At 36.5% G+C, this 22051-nt stretch overlaps 1 protein-coding gene across 5 annotated transcripts in view; it reads left to right on the forward strand.

Annotated features, from left to right (window-relative positions):
- Positions 1-22051, forward strand: part of LOC127380456 (cadherin-12) — a 545741-nt gene that overhangs the window by 460297 nt on the left and 63393 nt on the right. For 4 of the 5 annotated variants that reach the window (XM_051609381.1, XM_051609385.1, XM_051609383.1 and 1 more), the window contains 2 exons: positions 14991-15110; positions 20508-20675. In XM_051609381.1, coding sequence (XP_051465341.1) covers positions 14991-15110; positions 20508-20675 — 288 coding nt within the window. The remainder of the gene's footprint in view (positions 1-14990; positions 15111-20507; positions 20676-22051) is intronic. The other variant, XM_051609384.1, reaches the window with a different exon arrangement.

Consider the following 22051-nt stretch of genomic DNA (forward strand, 5'->3'; position numbering starts at 1 on the left):
GGAGTGCCAAAAAATCTGCTCTTTGGCCAGTTGTGAGAACAGTTTGCTTGCCAGTCATGCCTAAGAGGAGTTTTGAGAGCAGAGATCTGGGCTTTTGACTTACTTCTAACAGACAAGGAAGAGTGGTACAAACATATAACAACGGCCTTTAATATTACCTAGAATGATCCCAAGACTGCTGGCTAACTTGTCATCAGATCTGGCCTAATTCTTTTGAACTTTTGGAGCCATAACCCACTCAATCAATAATGCAGATTATCACATGAGGATTTGGGATTTTTTTTTTTTTTTTTTTTTTTTTACAGGATGAGATAAGATTTGGTTGATAAATGAACACTCTACATTATGGGGTGGCTACACACATTAACTTCTAGAGTGCTGAGATTGGAATCTTGAGTGACTGAAATTAAATAATAAAATTTCAGGACACACAATTAGGACACACTGATGAAAATAATAACAATTTAAAAACAGATTATTCTTAGAGTAATAGTCTTCTCTAAGAAGAGAAGGAAGATATTTTGTCCAGTACTTCAAAACCCTCTGTCTCCTCTCCATCAAATTTTTTTCTTAACATAGTAGTAGCTTATGTTGGAATCACAGCACTGCCTTGAATCTCTCAAGAGATTAAAACTGAGTCACAAAGGATGAAATTGTTTCTGAAGGTTTGAGTTGTTGTTTTTTTTTGTGTATGTGTGTGCTAGTGAAGAGTTCATTCCCTTAAAAACTCAAATCGAGATATCTTGAAATTGTTTGCCAGTTATCTGATTGTAGACACAAAAGGGTTCTAGGAAAGGCTTTAACTTAATAATACAATTTATGTAGAAGATCCAATTTTTTTGTTTCACTGCTAGTAGTGGTCTTATTCAACCTGTTATAGGTAAATGGCTGTCTTTCAGGCTTTCTTGTTAATATAATTCCATTTTGCTGAAAGCACTTGAATTGTAATTGATCAGGAATGCTCGTACAGAAGAAACTGAGGAGAAAATTAAATAATGATATTGCATGAGTCAGGAAGCTGTCTTAGAAAAAAAAGGCATGTAACCTTGTGAATAATTAAATAAATAAAATGTAAAAGTTTATAAGTAGTCACACATGCAAAATTTTCCAGAAATGTGGGCAGTACAAATTTGAACTTCCCCAGGCCAAAAAAGGCAGCTGAATGGAGAACACCCACAGCATATGTGTCTCTTCCACTCCTCATGCCATTCTGGAAACAAAAGCTTTCTTGCTCTTGCCTGTTTAATGTGGTCAAAACTGAAATATTTTGCATGTATTGGAATGCTTGAAATTAACTTAAAATAATGTTTTTGCTTGATTTTCTTTTGTTCCAAAAGCCACATTTTATCTTTCAGTTTTTGATAAGGCCAAAGAACAAAAAGAAAACCAGATATTAGCACAGCCAGAAGTTACAAGGTGCCTTCTAAATATAATAAAATACTGTCTCAAATAAGCAATATTTTGTAATTCTGTCAGCTCATGAGATTGCCATTTGAACAGCTTATTGACAGTAGTCCATAATTTTTAAAATGTATGACTTTAAAGAATTTAAAGAATGTAATATACTGCTTTATGTGTCTTAGATTGGGATAGCCTGGTGTTCTGCCCAACACTACATTTCCAAATTATGTATATTATTAAGTCATGACTAGTAATGTAATAGAATACCTCTCTATTATCACCACATTACAGAGCACAAAAAAATCACTGTGCATTGAACTTAGAAGAACATCTGCCACTGTAAGTGTGAAGGCTTGTGTTTCCATTTTATCAAGTAGAATCTAAGAACTAGTTAAATAATTTGTTGATGGACAGTCTGATATAGAAGTAAGAGCATGACAAGATCTCCCTATTCCAATCTTCTCCTTCAGTCACTGTCTTTCCTGAGGCTAAGAAAAACTCTGCCTGTAGTATCTTGAAACAGACATGCTTAGTAAGGCATAAAAAATTGAAAAAACATGTTTCTTTGACCTTTTGTCCAGAATACTGTTCTAGGTATGCCTGGGAAGTGCATTCCTCCAGTGAAATGCTGACATCTCTTTAACTCCTGAGCTTTCCTTAAGAAAACTCGTTTCATAGAACCATGGAACGGTTTGGATTGGAAGAGACCTTAAAGATCCTCCAGTTCTAAGTCCCCTGCCATGGGCAGGTACACCTTCCACTACACCAGGTTGCTTCAAGCCCCATACATCATGGACATGAAAACTTCCAGAGAGGGCAGCCACAACTTTCCTGGGCAACCTGTTCCACTGTCTCACCACTCTCACAGAAAATAATTTCTTCCTAATAACTAATCTAAATCTTTCCTCTTTCAGGTTGAAACCATTACCCCTCATCCTATCACTACATGCCCTCTCCAGCTTCCTTGTAGACCCCCTTCAGGTAATGGAAGGCAGGGTCCTTTCTCTTCTGCAGGCTGAACAACCCAACTCTCTCAGCCTGTCTTCAGAGGAGAGGTGTTCCAGACCCATGATTATCCTCGTGGCCCTCCTCTGGACTCTCTCCCAACACATCTCTGTCATTCCTGTGTTGGGGGCTCCAGAACTGGACACAGTACTCCAGGTGGGATCTCATGAGAGAAGAGTTCATCTCAGATGGAGTTAATTTTCTTCTTAGTAGCTAGGATAATGCTATGTTTCGTATTTAGGATGTGATTTGGTATGAGATGAATGTTGATAATACACTGATGTTTTTAGTTGTTGCTAAGAACTTCTCAGCTTCCCATGTTTTGCTAGTGTGGAGGTGCACAAGAAGCTGGGACAGAGCATAGTCAGAGCAAGGATCCAAATTGGCCAATGAGATATTCCACATCATGCAACATCATGCTCACTGCATAAAACTGTAGGAAGAAGGAAGAGCAAAACATTCAGAGTTACTAGAGTAACCATTAATGCATGATGGATTCCAGCTATATTGGAGATGGCTGAACACCTGCCTGCCAATAGGAAGGAGTGAATGAATTCCTTGTTTTGCTTTGCTTGTGCGCACAGCTTTTGCTTTACCTATTAGACTGTCTTTACCTCAACCCATGAGTTTTCTCATTTACTTTTCTGATTCTCTCCCCCATCCCACTGTGAGTCAAGTGAGGGAGCATCTGCGTGGTGCTTAGTTGCCAGCTGGGTTTAAATCATGACAGTCCTTAGTCTGGCAGCACATGGTCCAGAAATGTGCCTGCTGTGAAGGATGCTTGAGAGTTGTTTTTTTTTTAATAATACTGTATTGTCAAGGCATTATACTGATCCAAACTGTGAAGTAAATACAAAATGGGATTTACAGTTCAGATCAATAACAAATCAGACTGGTACACTAGACAGTTATAATATAATTTTAGAAAAAAGAACCCCAAATCAAAAGCAGAACAGAATGCAGACACATGAAAAGAAGGGAATTGTCACACTAATATAACATATTTGAGACAGTAGAGTAATTCTCACAGCTAATTTTAAGAGGGTATATTTAAAAGTTCTATATGTTCAGTGTGACCTTGTAGTTTGAATTTATTCTCTCTCTTAATCACTAAAATATTCTATTTTCATTGCTATGAAATTGGCTAAGTATGCATAGTAGTCTTACCATGATATTTTCTCTCTTCAGTTAAAACTTAATAGATTTTTGCTAATGAAATTACAATTGTTCCTTACATAAAATAATAATTATACTGATTAATTGTTACATAGTAGCTAAAGGTTCTGAAAAGGATTGGAGAAGTATTACTCCTGGTGCTATACACAGAAAGAGTGCTACCTACATCACACTAGATAGTATTATGATTCAACAGAAAAGTATTTGTGTGATGAAACAGTGAGTGCTGAGAACTTGGCATGCAGAGTATAACCACTCTCACAATTTCAAATACACTCTCGTCTGGCCTCTTGGATTGAATACCTACCTATTAACAGCTGTGTTGCATCAAGACCACACCTACAGCAAAATTTCTAGCTTAGCTTCAAATAATCCAGTTTGCATTCTTGAACAGTTCTTTCCATATTAGCCAGGCCACACTAAGTGGGGACAATCAAAAGATTTGCTTTTGAAGTGCAGTCCTGAAAGAAATTAAAATGCTAATGCAGAGAGACTTCTATCACAGCCACAAGTGCAAGGACATAGAAATACTGTGAGGGGAGGGATGTCTGTTTATCCAGTGCACAGAATCACAAAGCTAGGGTTAGAAGAGATCTCACATTCATGTAATGCATTTCTGTGAGGGTCAATCACATTCATAATGAATGTCTAATCTGTTCTCAAGAACTTCAAAATATAGTAACACTAAAATCCCTCTAGTAAATAGGCAGGTAGGTAGGTAGGTAGGTAGGTAGGTAGGTAGGTAGGTAGGTAGGTAGGTAGGTAGGTATAGATAGATAGATAGATAGATAGATAGATAGATAGATAGATAGATAGATAGATAGATAGATGAATGAATATGTCCTTACTGTTAGCATTAGAGCTTTGTTTGAAGACTGACCACTCAACCTGAATGCTTGCACTGATTTCTGATGACAGCTGTTTGTTCCACCTGTATCTTAGGAGTTTCTGCTGCAAAGATGATTCAGCTGCTTGTGCAAAGTCCATTTAACTGTTGTGAATTATGAAGGAAATCTGAAGTTTACCTCAGCTTGTACCTTCATAAGTGGCTGGGCCATTCCTACAACAGGGGGAGCATAGAAAGCCCAGCTGAGGAAAATAGTCATCACAGTGCAAGTTGTCTCTATTCATCTGTCAAAAACCTCGGTCTCTCTTGCTATATGTTCAGTTCATTACTCCTTACCTTGTTCCTGTAGAAAAGGAAATTTGTTCATTTTAGGAAGCCCAACTATTGTAGTAAAAGGTAAGAGATGTTTGGAAGGGATACGATGGTTTGTGTTTCATGGTTTAAACGAACCAGGACTTACATAGTGCCATGTTATCCTTGAGTGTTTTCAAATGATGGATTTCTTCCATCTTTTTTTCCTGAAATACAGTGATGGAGGCTTAGCCTAATGTCGCTTGGAATAGCAATGCCTCTTTTACCATTTTTCTTATTCTTAAAAATGAGTTTGCATGAGTAAAACCTTTTGTTGGGCCTGAAGACACCCATGGTGTTCCAAGTTCTGAAGCTCCTCTAGTCAGATCCCTGTCATGGGTATGTGGGTTTGCTGTCCCCCTCTCACTGCTGAAGTGACATTTTAAATTTTAATGCAAATATACAGAGTAAAATTCTATGGATTATTCAGTACTTTGATCTTGAAGGAGCAGAAAAAGTCTTCAAAGCAATATTCTGATTAAATAATAAAAGAAAAATCATCATCTTTCACGGAATACCATATTGCCCACTAGATTGTGTAGGCGACATTGTTGTGTTCTGAGGTTATTTTTCCATGTTCTCATGCCTCTGCCTAAGCTAAGTTTGTCCTTAGGGGACTTGTAGATTTTTTGTAGGAAAAAAGATGTAGGTGAATATTTTCCATGAAGAAAATAAAAGGTTAACAAAGACTTCTCTGCATTCTTCTTGAGAGATTAAGACACAACGCTTTAAGTAGGTAGGAAGAGCTGTGATCCAGGCAAAACAAATTTGAAAAGTACTCAGTCATCAACCTCTTCAAATAACTTTCCTTGAAATGTCACCAGATTAGTATGAAATTTGGTTATCAAAATTTGATCCTAAGTGCATGGCTCTAGTAAAATATAACTGGCCGAAAGATCTTGAAAAACATCTGTCATTCCAGCCAAAAACCACAAGATTTTTCACAAGATTCTGGTGTAGAAATGAACTTGATTCAGATAAAGATGCCTTGGTGAACAGATAATTGTATAATTTCTAAACAGATCCAACATCTTGGTAAAAAAATATTAAATAAACCAGCATCTATATACCATCTGAACATCTATTGAGAATCAAAAGAGTGTCACTTTAATGACATTCAGTATGAATGACATTTATTCCACACTTGTTTCTTCTTACGGCCTATGTAAAGCTCAGGTTTTCCTATTACTACGTTCTGAATAAATCATATGACATTTAAAGAACTGATGTGTGAAACTCCAGCTCATGAAAACTTAAAACAATAAAATAAAGGAAGTACACTATGACATACTGTCTCCTGAATTCTTTGTGTGATGTCCACCATGTTTTGGCTTGTTTTAGTTTGGTTTTTGTTTTTTGGCATTTATTGTTTTTGTTGTTGTTTTTTGTTGGAGGTGGCAGATGAGGGAGGGGGAAAACTATCACAGTTTCAAATCCTTTTCCACACTTTAAGAATCTTTAGGAACTCTTATATGAGAAAAGCTAATGTGATTTCCTGGGTTGCTTAAAGATGCTTATTTTCCTGGTACTCTCATCTGGCACTAGAAAGATGGTATGTTCTTGAAAAGCATGCAGCTGGTATTAGCAAGTGCTGTACAGCTAAACATGATGACATCAGGTTGCATTAGCATACAAAAGCTAGGAATCAATTCCAGTATATCACTTTTCTCACTCAAACTGAGCTTAACACTCAACCTTTTCTTTGAAGATTTGCATCTGAAAAGTACTTTGATCACACAGAAACCACTTATAGATTAATGAATGAATAGCTACTCTTTGTGCTGTTATTCTGAGTCTGAGGCTTTTTTCCTCAAACCCTTAAGATTTTAGTGCCTCAAGTATGGCTAAGATCTATTATTCTACAATTCCATTGAAGAAAATATTTAGTTCCCAGGACACACCTAATTTCACGGAGAATTTTTGGCAAAACCCTCCAGTTCAGACCATAGTATTTGATATCAAAAACTTTATTGCTTCTAATACAGTTTACACCTCCTCCCTGCAACACATAAACTAAACCAACAAAAGCATGCTTTTATTAGTTCAGAGATACCTACAGCAGGGTTTTTTCCAGCATAGGTATCATGATTAGAGGATGTAGTGGGGTTTTTTATCTCCCATATCCTAGCCATGATGGGTATACTGGCAAAATTAAGTCCTGGTTGAGTCATGGCCTGAAAAATTATCAAGTTGACAAGATGATAAAAGCAAAAGTCAAAGCTATTTTTTTTCTCAATGCTGTATTTCGTATATGCAAATGGAAGTTTTGTCAGAATCAGTGAGAGGAAAACAATCCACAGCCTAGAAAACAAAAAGGAAAAATCACTCTCAAGAGATGTGTTTCTCAAATGGATAAATATTAAGCTTAGGATTTGCTAATTGGCTCTTGTGCTGCTCTCCTTGTACTTTATTTCTAGCAGTTAGTTTACCAGGCTACTCCTTTATGTGCATGTTGGGTATAGACTATTAGCTGCTATTTCAAGATCCTCGTTTTCTTCAGAAGTGCAACCTCTGTAAACATTATCACAGCCTTGGGACTCTGTAAGCAGCTGGATGCCTTTATAAATAAATAAATAGCCTAAATTAATAAAAATAAATAAAATAAAGATTCAATGCTAACAGTCATTTAGCTTAGCCATATTGTGTGCCTTTAGTGGCTTAATTCTGACTGACCCCAACAGATGATGTTAGGGAGAAAAAAAGGGAAAAGAAAATAATTGTTTTGCTGATTTCTGAGCTTAATAATTGTCAAAAAATTGCACAGCTGTAGGCTTCTGTTCACCCTCATCATCCATGAGGGAGACAGGGATGGCCAGGAGGAAGGGACTGACTCATTAGTTTGCAAGAAGAACTTGAAGAGACAAAAACATTATGGGAAATAAAATGTACTGACTCTTTCTAAAATCTTAGTTCTATTTTATAAAGCATTTGCAACATAAGAGTGAAGAGACAAAAATATCTTTCTCCTTCACAATGTCATATCTTCCAATTTGCCAGGCAAAAAGCCTTAATGCTGAAAGCATTGTTTTCCAGATGAAATCACAGTGTGTATGTGGTTCAGCTTAACAAAGCCAGCTTCCAAACTCCCTGGATTCTTGCCACTGTAAATCAAATGTTATTCTAGAGATACTAGAAATATATTTGATTATGCACTAAATGCTGAGACTTGCAACAGCTGCTTTTAGCTACCAGCACAGCAAAAGTAGTGGCAAAAAGCTGCCATTCTTCATCAATTGCAAAAGGGAATGCCAATATTGCTTTTGTGGACATGGCTGCTTCTGACAGCTGAGAGAAAAAAAATATATATGTTCAGTGTGGTGTCTGGAATGCAAAACAGGGGAAAAGTGTGTTTCCCTGATTGTGTCTGGTATTCAAGATACCAGCCAGCAAGCTTGTGTTATTATCAGGGCTGCACAGTCATGAATAAATAAACTGGAAACTGGCTTTTCCAAGTTAAATATGCCTTCCTCACATTACTTTTGTGGGAGTCAGCTTTAGGAGTATAACTTCAAAACATATTATTGATAATTTCTTGTATAAAAGATAAATCCCAAAAGGGCAATGTCAGCATCTCTTTTTACAGATGCACATGTTCTCCCAGTACTGGAGATTTGCTAAAATTGCTAGTGCCAGGTCAGGGGAATATATATTGAGACAAGGGATCTCCTGATCTGAATTGCAATGTAGTGCTGCAGTGAGTCTTAAATTCACTTTTCCTTCCCCCTCTCCCCCCCTAAAAAACAAACAACAACAACAACAACAACAAAACCAACCAAACAAAAATTGCCAAACAAACAAACAAGAAAGGTAGATGTTGATTTACTAAGTTTTTTCTTGCATACTGAAAAAAGGATGGACATTGTTTGGGTTGCCAAGGTGCTATTCTTGGAATAGTTTAGGAAGAATATTGTATAAAATACAGTCTGTCCCTCCTTCCTCCTGCCCATATGAAAAAACATTTGTGCAATTGTTTGTTTTCTTTCAAAAGTACTAGGCACCAACAACTCCATAGCAGGGACAAAAACACAAAATGTGTTAGGGGAGAGGTTGTACAACAAGATGGTAACAGCTCTTCTAGCTACAACATAGTCTTGTTGGAGAAAAAGAAAACTTACGGCAGAAGACCTGCTGTTCTATCTTTACTCATAATGAGTACATGCAGCTACCCTGATAGTCCATTACAAATAGAAAATTCTATGAAAACTCACATACAATGTCTCATACTTGTTTCCTGCTAACAAAAGACAGAAAAAAAGGTGAACAAGACAAATGGTAAAATGATAGCCCTTGAGTTCAAAAGAGGAGAGTTGATCTTGTTTGGGAACCTGTTTGGCAGGGTGCAATAGAAGCATCCAGAGAGGCTGTGGAATCTCTGTTATTTGAGATATTCAAAATTTGGCTGGACAGGGGCCCGAGCAAGCTGCTCTGATTGAATCTCTGATCTGTGAGGAGCGGCGAGAGGCTCCTCCCAGAGGCTGTGGAACACTTACAACATGCTCAAGTTCTGCTTTCACTTCCAGTAACCATTGCCTTCTAAACTATCCCCAAACCTTACTGCTCCCATCCATCCCTTTCCTGTTTCTTCAAGCCTCGAAGCAGGTCCCCCTTACTTTCTATGGAAAATTATGCACTGCCACTACTTAACTGAATTTTGGCATTTATTGCAAAACTTAATGGGATGTTAATGAGAAAAGACCTAAGATATCACAACCTCCTTTTTTCTTCATCTTTGCAGTTCTACTAACTATACATTATTTTTGCAGAAACCATGTCTAAATAAATCAGTTGTCTTCTCCTCCTAGCCTTGAATCCTCTCATCTTCCTGTACAGTGAAATAAACAATTTATCTACTCCCAAATGAGTTCTCTGAATTCTTGATCATACCCTTCACTTCAACAAACTAAACATAAGAAATTATCATTTCCTTCTTGGTTTTTTTGGTAACCAATAGCTCCACAGCCAGTAAGATACCTCACACTTTGTTGATGGTGAAACTTATTTCCAAGCTCAAAGAGTGCAACAGTTAAATATTTTAGTGTTTTATAAGGAAAAAATCTGGGGTGGGGAAAAATAGTTCTGTTTTGAAATTGAGGATTTTTGGAATATTTCTTTAAAAAGTATTTTGACTGGTCATTCATAAGCAGTATGGGAAAAAAAACACAACACAAAATGGGTGTATTAAAAAATGTTAACAAATGTTCAAGTAGGTTTTGGATGGGAAGAAACTTAATACTGCCCTTTCTTCAGAGATTCTTTTGATTTAGGCAAAGTAGCATTTTTACTAATGAAAGACTGCCAGAACAAACTGTAATAGTCCTAGCAGTTAAATTCTTATTTCATAAACATTCTCATTATGGTATAAATCCAGGCTTTCTAGCAGTACACCCTTGTCATCTAATATAAACTGGGAGGTTTTTTTAGTGCTACTTTAGTTAGTTTGGCCAATGAGTTAAGACAACTTGGGCTCCATTAAATTTGCAGTTATTGCTGGATTACTTTTGGACTTCAGCCAGAGTAAGATACAGGCCAGTATGCTTGCTGTGATTAAATCAACTTATTATAAAATACTAGACTCCAACACTGTCTGTAATATTTTCAAGAAAATATAATCTTCATACAAATTCCATAGCATTTGTTGTATGAATGGTTTAGCATTATTTTTCTTTTTGAAACAGAAATAACTACTTAAGCACATAATTGCATTCTTCATTTAATAATATCTGCATTCTTCATTTAATAATATCTGATATAAATTATTTGTTGAATGCACACTAAAATAAACATGTCTTTTTAAATGCTGACTATTATATAAAGTATTTCCAAACAACAAAAAATTGATTACTCCATGTAGTAATCTATGAGTCCATCCTTTAATTAAAATGTCATGAGCAATAGTAAATGTGGTCCTCCATCACTAACTTTCTGCATTAAAGATTTACAGCTATAGTGCCCTGTATTATTGCCTGCAAAAAAATAATTAGATTTTAGAGTCTACTTTTAAAGGTATATTGGTTTTATGATTTGCAATAAAATAGAAAGCTTGTTAGATACAATGGGAAATGTTTGATAATACTGGAAGGATAAGAAACCAATTTCAGAAAACCTGTTTAGAACATCAGGTATGTATTTAAATTAGTAAAAGACTGGAGGCACATTAAAAAAACATGCCTGACTTCCCATAAAATACGAGCTTTACTTTTTATCTCTTTGTTGTAAAAGATCTGGCAGATGAATTAGTACAGTTGAAACTGTTATACATGTAAAATAGGTTATTTTTCATATTCAGTGCCTGCTATTTATCAGACTAAAGTGTGACTTTAAATATCTACCTTAATAAAACATAGCTTATAAATCTACATTTCTTTCTTTTTGTGTAATAAGGTTGTATTACCTGGAGCATGTACCTAAGAATATATAAACTATTATTTTTAGACAACTAAGAATTGGTCTGGACAGGGATCATCAGGGACCTACTAGGTCAATGTCAGAATTTGCAGGCAGGCTGATGGCTGCAGGCAGCTTCCTTGCAACATCACATTTTTTTGCATGAGAACTTAGATAGGGATTCAGCTGTGATGTTTCACTTGCCTACCTGTGCATCACTGGTACAAGCAGATCAGTGCTGCCACATTTCCTGTGCCTAGCCCTTGCTTCAAAACAAACTGCAGATGCCTGGCATGAGTGTAGATGACTACATGGTAAAGTCTAATGAAAAGTGACATAAACTCCATTGTGAGTATCACCATGAAAGCGCTCATTCTGACTCACAGTCTTTCATCAAATCTTCGTTTTGGTTAAGTGTCTGGTTTGGAGGAAGCTGCTCCTGATGGTGTAGCAGGAGCTTGTTGGTTGTAGTGGTTTTAGAAAGACAGGGATCTGGTTGTTACTCTGTAAAGAGGATGCTGATTAGTTTTAAGCTGGCGTTTAGTAAACAAATGATGGAGTAGGACATGAGCTCCAAAATCCATTCTCAGTCACAGTAGCTTTGCTTTGGATATGCAAAAACACATTTACTGCTGTGTCTGTTCTTTCAGTCTCCTGAGACACTCTAAGGATTAAGTTTATGAAAAATTACCAACTTACTTATTAAAAATCCCCCAACTAAAATATTCAATACTTCACATGCCAACATCTTAAATATATGTGAATGCTTAAATAATATTAAGAAAGATTAAGGTAGTTTCAATATCCTAATTGAACATTTCTTACCTAAACTTCATAAAATAGAAAAGAAGCTGTCTTCTTGTAGCCTTCTCCAGGCTGAACAACCCCAACTCTCTCAGCCTGTCTTCACAGGAGAGGTGGTCCACCTCTCTGGCACTGCTCTGGACCCACTTGAGCAGGTACATGTGTCTTTTATGTTGGAAGCCTCAGAACTGGACATAGTACTCGAGATAGGGTCTCATGAGAGTGGAGCAGGTGGGAAGAATCACATCCCTCAACATGCTGGCCATGTTTCTTTTGATGCTGACCAGGATTTGGCTGGCCTTCTGGGCTGCAAGTGCACATTGCCCACTCATGCCCAACTTTTCATCCACCAGTACCCCCAAGCCCTTCTCAGCAGGGCTGTTCTCAATCCCTTCATCCCCAAGCCTGTGTTCATACTGGGGGTTGTCCCAACCTATGTGAAGGACCTTACACCTCACCTTGTTGAACCTCATGAAGTTCACATGGCCCCACTTCCTGAGCTTCTCCAGTTACTCTAGTTGTTGTTCCTTCCCTCTAGAGTATCAATCACACTACTCAGCTTTGTGTCATATGCAAACTTGCTGAGCATGCTCTTGATCCCACCATCCATGTCCCTGAAAAAGATGTTAAATAATTCTGGTCCCAGCAGAGACCTATGAGGGAGGCCATTCTTCACTGGTCTCCACTCAGACACTGAGCCATTGACCACAATTCTTTTAATGAAACCATCCAGGCAATTCCTTTTCCGCCAAGTGGTCCAGCCAAATCCATGTCTGTATTTTAGAGACAAGGATGTTTTCTGGGACAGTATCAAAGCCAAATAGAATTTTTGGTTTTGGGGTGTGTTTTTCTGTTTTATTTCACCTGGAAGAAAAACATTTCTGAATTCCACTAATTCAGTGTCATGCTGATGCGTTTTATGTATTGCATATGGTTTTTTGTTTTGGCTTATCTTTAACTGCAGATCTGAATTGAACTTATGCACTCTACCATGTGCGTAAAAAGATAAGCATAATGAGAGAAAATATAAGTAGTTTTCAATCTATGAAATAAAGATCATCTGTCCTTCTTGGCCTCTTTTATAACAGCAATAATGAAATGTCATTTAACCATAAGGAGTCAAAATCAGATTTATTCTAGGTATTGATTTGATAGAGTAAAATGGTAAATAAATGAGTTGATGACTTATCTGAACTTTTACAAATAAATGAATAAATCACACAAGGAAAAAAATGTGGTGGGGGGGCAGTTGGGAACTGGAAATTCTTCCAAACAGCTGCATTGGCAATGAGTTACTTTCCTGTCTAAGTGGAAGGACCTTTCACATGGAGCATCTAACAGTGAGGGACTCTGAGAAGTGAACTTCAACAAGTCCATTAAGGTTCATTTTAGATTGTGAACATCCTTTAAAACTTGCCAGTTTTCATTACAGAAAAGTAGCCCTCTTGAAGTGCTTGCAGTATTCCATAGGTGTTCTTGCAGAAATGTCAAATGACCTCCAAATAAAGAATATTTTTTAAAACAAAAATGGTGTGGATAAACCTCCTCCCTGTGTTGTCCTTCACGTAGGTTGTCTTAATCTTCACTCACTCCAGATGAGCATTACAAATTCCAGCATGCATTTGCACAGAAAATCATAGGAAAGTATTAATTCTTCAAAGCTGATGGGAAAGCCTAAATATGTGGCCATTTGTTTTGATGAAGACTATAATTTGAACACTACTTTCATTAGGAGGCAATAGGGAAATGCAGGTAAATAGCTTCGTGACTTGCATGAGGGACAAGGGTATTGCCATTTACAGTTTGTTTTCTTTCTTCATTTGCAATTCTTTCACTCCATGGTATGAGTCCCCTTTAAGTTGTAATATAAAGCAGACTGCAGTAGATCTGGTATATAACCATGTCTAAACGTAGAGTATCAGTAGAGTATCTTTGTCCATAGTATTGTTATTTACTACTGAGTTGTGTTGGAAAGGGAAGAAGACTCAAGTCTGGATTTTAAAGACAACTGGCTGCACCAAACACCTAATTTCATTTTACCATGGGAATGTGAATTTCAGATTTAGGAGACTGCAGTAGTCTTTTAATGGATTTAGAAATTGATGCACTGGCAGATTCAGGAGCTGCTTGACCAAACACTTGTTTTGAAGGCAACTCACAGCAGATGTCAGCTACCTTGACTTCAGCAAGGCTTTTGACACTGTCTCCCATAACATCCTCGTGAGGGAGTGTGGGGAAGATGAATGGACAGTGCAGTGGATTGAGAGCTGGCTGTGTGACAGAACTCAGAGGGTTGTGATCAATGGAGCAGGGTCGAGTTTGGAGGCTTGTAAGCAGTGGTGTCCCCAGGGGTCAGTACCCAGTCCAGTCTTGTTCGATATATCCATCAATGACCTAGATGAGGGAACAGTGTATCCTCATCAAGTTCAGTGATGATACCAAACTGGGAGGGGTAGCTGACACTTCATAGGGCTGTGCTGCCATCCAGCATGACCTGGACAGGCTGGAGAGCTGGGCAGAGAGGAACCTAATGAGGTTCAACAAGTGGAACTGTAGTGTCCTGCACCTGGGGAGGAAGAACCCCATGCACCAATATAAGTGAGGCATGGCCCTGCTGGAAAGCAGTTCCGAGGAGATGGATCTGGGAGTCCTGGTAGACAGTCAATTATCCATGAGCCAGCAGTGTGCCCTTGCCACCAAGAAGGCCAATGGAATCCTGGGGTGCATAAGGAAGAGTGTGACCAATAGGTTGAGAGAGGTCATTCTACCCCTCTACTCTGCCCTGGTGAGGTCACATCTGGAATACTGTGTCCAGTTCTGGCCTCCCCTTCCTTCCCATTATGCCTCAGATGTTATCTAGTTGGTTACTAGCATAGATATGAAGAATTCACTGGTTTAATATTGGCTTCTTTCCAGTGGAACAAGAATTACACAGAATACACTAGCACCAGGACTAATATGTCTGAAATATCCCTGATCACTGCTCTTTACTGAAAATGTGATTACCTGTGTTTCTTTGCAGGTGCATACGTGCTTCAAGTAAAGGCAACAGATGCTGATGATCCCACTTATGGAAACAGTGCTAGAGTGGTTTACAGCATTCTTCAGGGGCAGCCATATTTCTCCATTGATCCAAAGACAGGTAAATAGCTTATCAGAGTCAGTGGAAGACTTATACTTTGGATTTTGATTAATTTGATTCATATTCATTTATTCTCTGAGTAAATATGAACTAGGCTGATATGGCCAAAAGCCAGAGAGTAACTATGGACATCATTCAGTATTGAGTAGTTTTTGAATGAATTACAGTCTGTTGTAGAAACAGAAGAAACCTCGTCCTCCAATCAGTCCTTGAATATCTAAAATATGTATACATTGAACATTTTTTTTTTTTAAATACTTTACTGTTTCTCTATAACTAAAATTTTATGTGCTAGTTACATTCTAATTTTGGCTTTTTCCTTGATGATTCAGTATTTTATCTTGGTTCTAGATTTTTTTATCTCAGAATATTTACTTGTAGAACATGCAGTCAGAAATTATCTAGCAATGATTGTTTTGCTATATAGACCTAACATGAGACTGTGAAGCAGATAATAATTTCCTGCTCTCCTCTTTTCCTGGGGCATAGTACAGTTGTCTGGGGTTACTGGATGTGTGAGCAGAAAAGGATATGTTTAAAGAGACTGAAGTATTTGCAAGTTTGGTAGTCATGTTAATGATGTATCAGGTCTTATGTTTCTAAATGTCATCCTTCTTTCTATATTTAGTAATTCAGTTAAGGACCCAATAACCTACATGGTGAATGACATGCATTGTGTCATCCTGAATGTTACAGGAATAGTTGTACATATGCCCCTTTCAGCATATAGTTTCTCCTTCCAGTGAAGCTATACTTGAATGTCAGATTGTGTGTTAAAGACTCTTTATCTATGTTCAGTCAATAGTTTTGGAGTGAGAGCCTCATAAAGCTGTTAGTGCACTATCCTCACTGGGCACATTCCTTTGTCACATGCTCCATTTAGCAGATCATACTGCAATTTGCAGTTAGCAACTTTACTTTTCAAACCAAAATGGGACTTCTTCAAGTGTCTGCCATAAGAAAAAGTATTTACCTTTTTTTTTTTTTTTTTTTAAATATTGGAAAGAATGAGGAGGAATTAAATGGAAACCTTTACTGAAGCCACAATTGTAGCTCCAGTACAAGTTTCCAAAGAAAAAAATTAATAATTATTAGTACTTGAAGAAGAACATTTTTTTTCCCATGGTGATTTGAGTTGCTAGATCATCTGCTCTCATATATTATTCACTGAATTGTGAGTGGAGTATAGGTGTAGTCCTGCACCCTGCTATCCCTGGAAAATCATATAAACCCACTGTTTCCACATCTGCCTATTAATATCTTTAATGAGTTACTCAGGAGGACCTTGGTGTTAAAAGAATAGACACAGCTGTAAAGGAAGATTCATGGAACAGCTAGACTAGTATAGCTTAAAATCCTATACCAGAAAAACAAAAACAAAAACAAATAAAATAATAAAATAATAATAATTTTTAAAAATGGAATCCTGCTTCTGTGAGCAAAATGTGCTTGTAAGCTGTCTTACATTACATAGATCACAATATGAGAGTTGCCTGTGGGTCTGAAAATGACTACAGAGGTAATAGTATGTGAGTAATAATCTATAGGATGCTGGTTAATGCTTTGCTCTAAAATCCAGAAGTCTTGGGTAGCACTACAGATCTGGCATTTTCAACTCCTAGTTTTATAACTGAGGGGATGATACAGTTGTTTTTCACTGCAAAGTTTTATGGTGAGACACCTGCCTAGAGTGGTTTTGACGGGAAAGGGGAAGACAGCCATTTTGGTACAAAATTACTGATGGATAAGCATTTTCTGGGTTGACATTTTGGGTGCTTTTTTGTTTGTTTGTTTGTTTATTGTCCCATCTCTTGCATTCTAGTGACATTTTGGAGACATTTCTTTGTAGTTATGTAAATAACTTAAGAACATCCATACTAGGTCAGATTACAGGTCCATGCTGCCTTGTATCATATTTCCAAAAGTGATGACCTGCTCAGCTCTGGTGAAGGATAAAATGATTGTTTAGTGATGCACCCCAAATTCATTTCTGGTCTTCCAACAGCTTATTTTGAAGTTCCTGGATGATTAACTGTGTCCATATAACTACAATTTTGGCAGAATTTCTCCTCCACAACTGGCCCACTTCCCAGTAGGTTCGACTTGTCAAGAAGCACAGTATCTGCACACCCAGTGACTAGAAATTCCATAGCAAAAAAATGTTTAGGTGAAAAAAACAGCTCCTCTTTCTTCTTTGAAATGTAACACCTCTTAATTTATTTCATACCTCACACTTGCTTTGCATGTGACAGCAAATAGTTAATTCCTATTTACTAGTTCCCCATGAACTTATGTTCTTCATATTGTCTCCCAGTTGCCTCTTTTCTATATTGAAGACTTTAAACAGAAGCTATTACATACCACTGATTGTTTTTTTCTTCCTTCTTGGTATGAGAAAGTGCACATAGTATTCAAGAAGGCTGCTCATATGGATGTCTATAAAATGGTTTAAGCATAACACTTCTTTATTCCTTTCCAAACAGTTCTAAAGATTCTGCTTACTTTTTTGCTTCTACCATACAAAAGCTGATATACTTGTGGAAATTTCTATTACTACCTCAAGATCTCATTGTGAAGCAGTAACAGTGAAATCACTGACCATAATTTTATATGTGAAATAAGGATTTTGTTTGGCATGCACATGACTTTACACTTAATCCTTTCTCAAACAATTTCTGATAGGTGATAAATATTTACTCTGACATTAATCTAGTACAGTTAAATAGCTTTTAACCTTTATGGGTCTGAATGTGACAGCTGCCCCTTTACTCCTCTTCTTTACTGACTTCCTAATTTTTCACAGTGCTTTGCTGGAGGAGAGTAAACTATGTGGAAGTAAGAGAGTTATTATTGTTCTAGCAGGAAGCTTAAATGCATTACAATCCATGCTAGAGAGCAGCTCTTGGACTGGCACATTTTAATTCCTCAAATCTTACACATGGGGGTTACTTTTTCATGCTGTGAAATTGCTCTTCTGATTTTAATGTGTTTTCTTTAAGACAGAGCAGTTCTCTTAAGACAGATAACCTCTCTTATCTTTCCTCTGTATGTTCTCTCCTGTTACTAAAAGCTCTTTTTGACAAACAGCTTTCTGCCCAATTTTCTGATGTGCAGAATATATTTTCTGGCCCAGTTTCTCTACATACTATTTTAATTTTCAGCAATGTCATCAAAACCATACTGATCTGCACATTTCATATTGATGACATTTGCAAAGAAAAACAAATAAAAAGCAGTTATTCAATTCTGGAACCAAGCAATCTTTATTGTAAAATCTTAAGGTAGAAGGGCTTAAAAAAACTCAAAACAACATTACATGAATGTAAGACCTCTACATTATAATAAGCCTTTGATTTAAAGTTTGGGTATTTTTTGAGAAGCTGGAGCTCTAATACCAAAATTCATAGTCCTTTCTTTCCCAGGGATTTTAATCTCCATTTTATTTTTCTATTTTGCTGGTTAGGTAACTTTAAATCACGTTTATCCACATCCCAATGAACTGATGGGGATTTTTTGGTAGAAAGAGTATTTTTCAGGTTTTGACTTTGTGTTTGCTTTTTGGTTTTATTTTTCTTTTGAAATAGAGTAGGTAGAAAAGGAAAAAAATGCCTATGAACATCTGGACATGAAAATTATTTTCATTGGTGTTTTTTTGAGACAAAGGTTTTTTTAAAGAAAAATATAGAGAATGCCCTTATCTTTCCATACAGGAAAAAACTGTGGGTGGCTGTGAATTTTACTACTAGAGTGACAGCCAGTTCATTTTCTGAAGACTATCTGTGATATTTCTAACTGAGAAAGCCACTCAGTTGTACATAACACATGTATAACACTCAGATGAACTGCATTTCCTGCACACAACCTACTATCTGCCCATTTTCAGATTTTTATACTTACTGCTATTTTGTTTCGCTGGTATATCAAGGGAAGTCTTTAGTTCTTATAGCTCTTTCTCTTTAGAATGAGCATATCAAGGATGTTGTAAAATACTGTAGAAGATATAGTATCTACTATGCAAAACATGGATTAAGAGATTTTGGAGGAAATATAGTAATATTAATCCTATATACAAATTATTTTTTTCTTTATGAATATCACATTAATATTAATACAATTTTACAATTCAAGATTTCTGTCTGAAATAAACAAAACATTTAACAACAGTGATTGTTTTCAAAAACTCAGATGTTGCAGTATCTAAATGTGTTAAAGTATTTGCTAGTCATACTCCAGATCTATGCAGTACAGTATATGCCATGCCGAGGTAGAAAATAGTAGCTATTATTAATGTTGTAATTTTCATAATCAGTGTTACCAGTGGAGAGAAAGGAAATTGTTACAGAATTAAATTCAACAGGAATTTTAATAGGTTCCAGAAAAAAAGAGATTTAGGTCAAAGTTATTTTAGACTCTGAACAAGCACTATAATCTAACAGTATTAAACAATTATATTATTAAATCGATAATAACATAGAGGAGAAGCAGGGTTCCATTTTTTTTTATTTTTCAATTGTGCATGCTATCTGCACCAATCTGCACTTAGCAATTTTCTGAAAACTATTACTGATTATATAGCATTTTGCAATATAATATTGTAAAATTTTGACAAAGAAATGCATTTTCTCCTCTATAACTAGTTTCAAGATAAAGGCATGAGTTCCTTATCCCTTATGGCTTTTTACAACCTCAGCAGCTACTTTTATGATTTATATTACCTCTCTCTCTCTCCAAGTCTTCCTTGTATCTAACAAATCAGAAGAGACATGGCATACCTATTTAGACATCAGCTATCCAAAATCACTATAAAGATTAAGAGTAATTTGGTTAATGTCTTACCATGATATTTTAATTGCCTTTCTTTAAGAAATCTCATAAAATTTTCACTGCATATACATGCTATATCAAGAAAGCTTTCTCAAGCAGAGATGAGTCTTCTAATAAAGACCTCCTTTTGTACAAAAGGGATATTGTCTTGGCCTACAGTAGCTTTACTGTAATGGTGAGTGACTGGTTGGAAACAATTGAAGATGCAGGCTCTGAAACACATGGGCATCTCTTCCTACATTGTCCTAATCTGCACAATTCAGCATTCTTCAGTACTGGTGTGGCAAATCTATGCTTACACCATTCACAGCCCTAGAGAAAATGCACCATTCTCTTTCAGCCATTCATGTCCTGACTGAAAAGACACAGCAGTGATTTTGAGTAATTGAATAGCTGATGAACACACTTTTGAAAAGCCCAGATTATTTTTGTGTTTCTGTGTGAACACTTCTCTTATCACCCCTTCAGGAAGGGTTCCTTTCCTGGTCCAAAATATCCAGTATTAAAATATAATACTAGACAATCACGGCCTTTTGTTTACTTGTTCATTCTCTTTCCCATCTCTTCTTGTAGGTGTAATAAGAACAGCTTTGCCAAATATGGACAGAGAAGTGAAAGAACAATATCAAGTTCTAATCCAAGCCAAGGACATGGGAGGACAACTGGGAGGACTAGCTGGTACTACCACTGTAAACATTACTCTCACGGATGTCAATGACAACCCACCCAGATTTCCTAAGAGTATGTTGTATTCCAAATGCACTAATTTTCAAATAAGCAGGATTGAAAGTATTATTGTGAAAAATCCTTTGGATAAGGAATTGAGATCCAGAAAGAAGAACAGTAAATTATGAAAAAAACCCTAACAGAATATATTGTTGTTTTCATAGATAATATAAAGCTTGATTGGAAAGTATGATTTTTTAAATGTTTTAGAGGAAATATAAGTCTGAGACTGAGAGTTCCTTTTATTTATACTTGAAAATTTTTTGGGAAATACTATTCTGTCGAGGGAAATTGGATTATCCCCTTCAAAAGACAAAAGACTATAACCTGAAACTTCCAGGTATCAAAGAGAACTGACTCATGCTAAGCATTGTTGTTTTGATAATCTGCAACAGATTTTTTTTTACATGTGTTGGCCCAGACTGTCCTTGAAAACACAGTCTCAAAATAATGGTCATCCTCTGACAATTCATAACATTTCATATCAATTAGTATTTAAACTTTTCAGAAGTATGCTAATCTAAAGAGTTTCATTGTCTCTATAATTAACAAGATTATCACTGATGCCCTTTAATTTATTGAGGTTTTGTATATTTTGTACTTCTGAAATGCAGACACTAATCAATCATAAACCTTGATAAGTATGCCAAAACTAATATCTGCTAAAAATTTTTAGTAAGACAATTTTATATTAGAACATTCATGTGAATTTGCTGTAAAATCATGGCAGTTTTTTTTACCTTCTGTCTCTTTTCTTCCACATGAATAGCAATTCCACTTTATGTAGATTAAATGCTCCTTAGGTACCAAGTCACACCTGAAACTTCACAGTTTTCTCTCATTTAAAAATACATCTTCTTTTTTTCATCAGTATGCAAGTATATTGCCCTTCTACAGGCATGTAAGAATGACCATGTCAAGACAAAAATCCATCTGGCCTGCCTTCTGTCTCCTACACTGGTAACTAGAGGGTGTACCTCAGAAAGGGCCGAAAAGTACTCCAGAACATTTTCCCAGTTTCTAAGGATTTTTAGCCCAGATTGTGTATTTGTATTTAACAACCCCTAGTGGATTTTTCTTACATCAGGTTGTCCTTTTGCTTTGAAATTTATCTAAGGTATCAGAGTCCCCAACATCCTATGTTAGTGAGGTGCACAGATTAATCATATATTGCACGAGAAACAGCTTTCCTTTGTTTGTTTTGAATCCAACCCTACATATTTGCCTCCATATTGACTTCTTTAAAGAATTCAGAAAGTGTAGCTGAATATGAACTTTATTTGGAAAAGCTGCAACGCGGTATTTTTCCATATGGCATAATCTCCCTGTGACCATTAATCCTGCTGCTATTGTTTTGCCCTGTGCGTGTCAGTTATATCCCTCCTCAACTC

This window comes from Apus apus, chromosome 2 (assembly GCF_020740795.1).
Source record: "Apus apus isolate bApuApu2 chromosome 2, bApuApu2.pri.cur, whole genome shotgun sequence".
Classification (NCBI taxonomy): Eukaryota; Metazoa; Chordata; class Aves; order Apodiformes; family Apodidae; genus Apus; species Apus apus.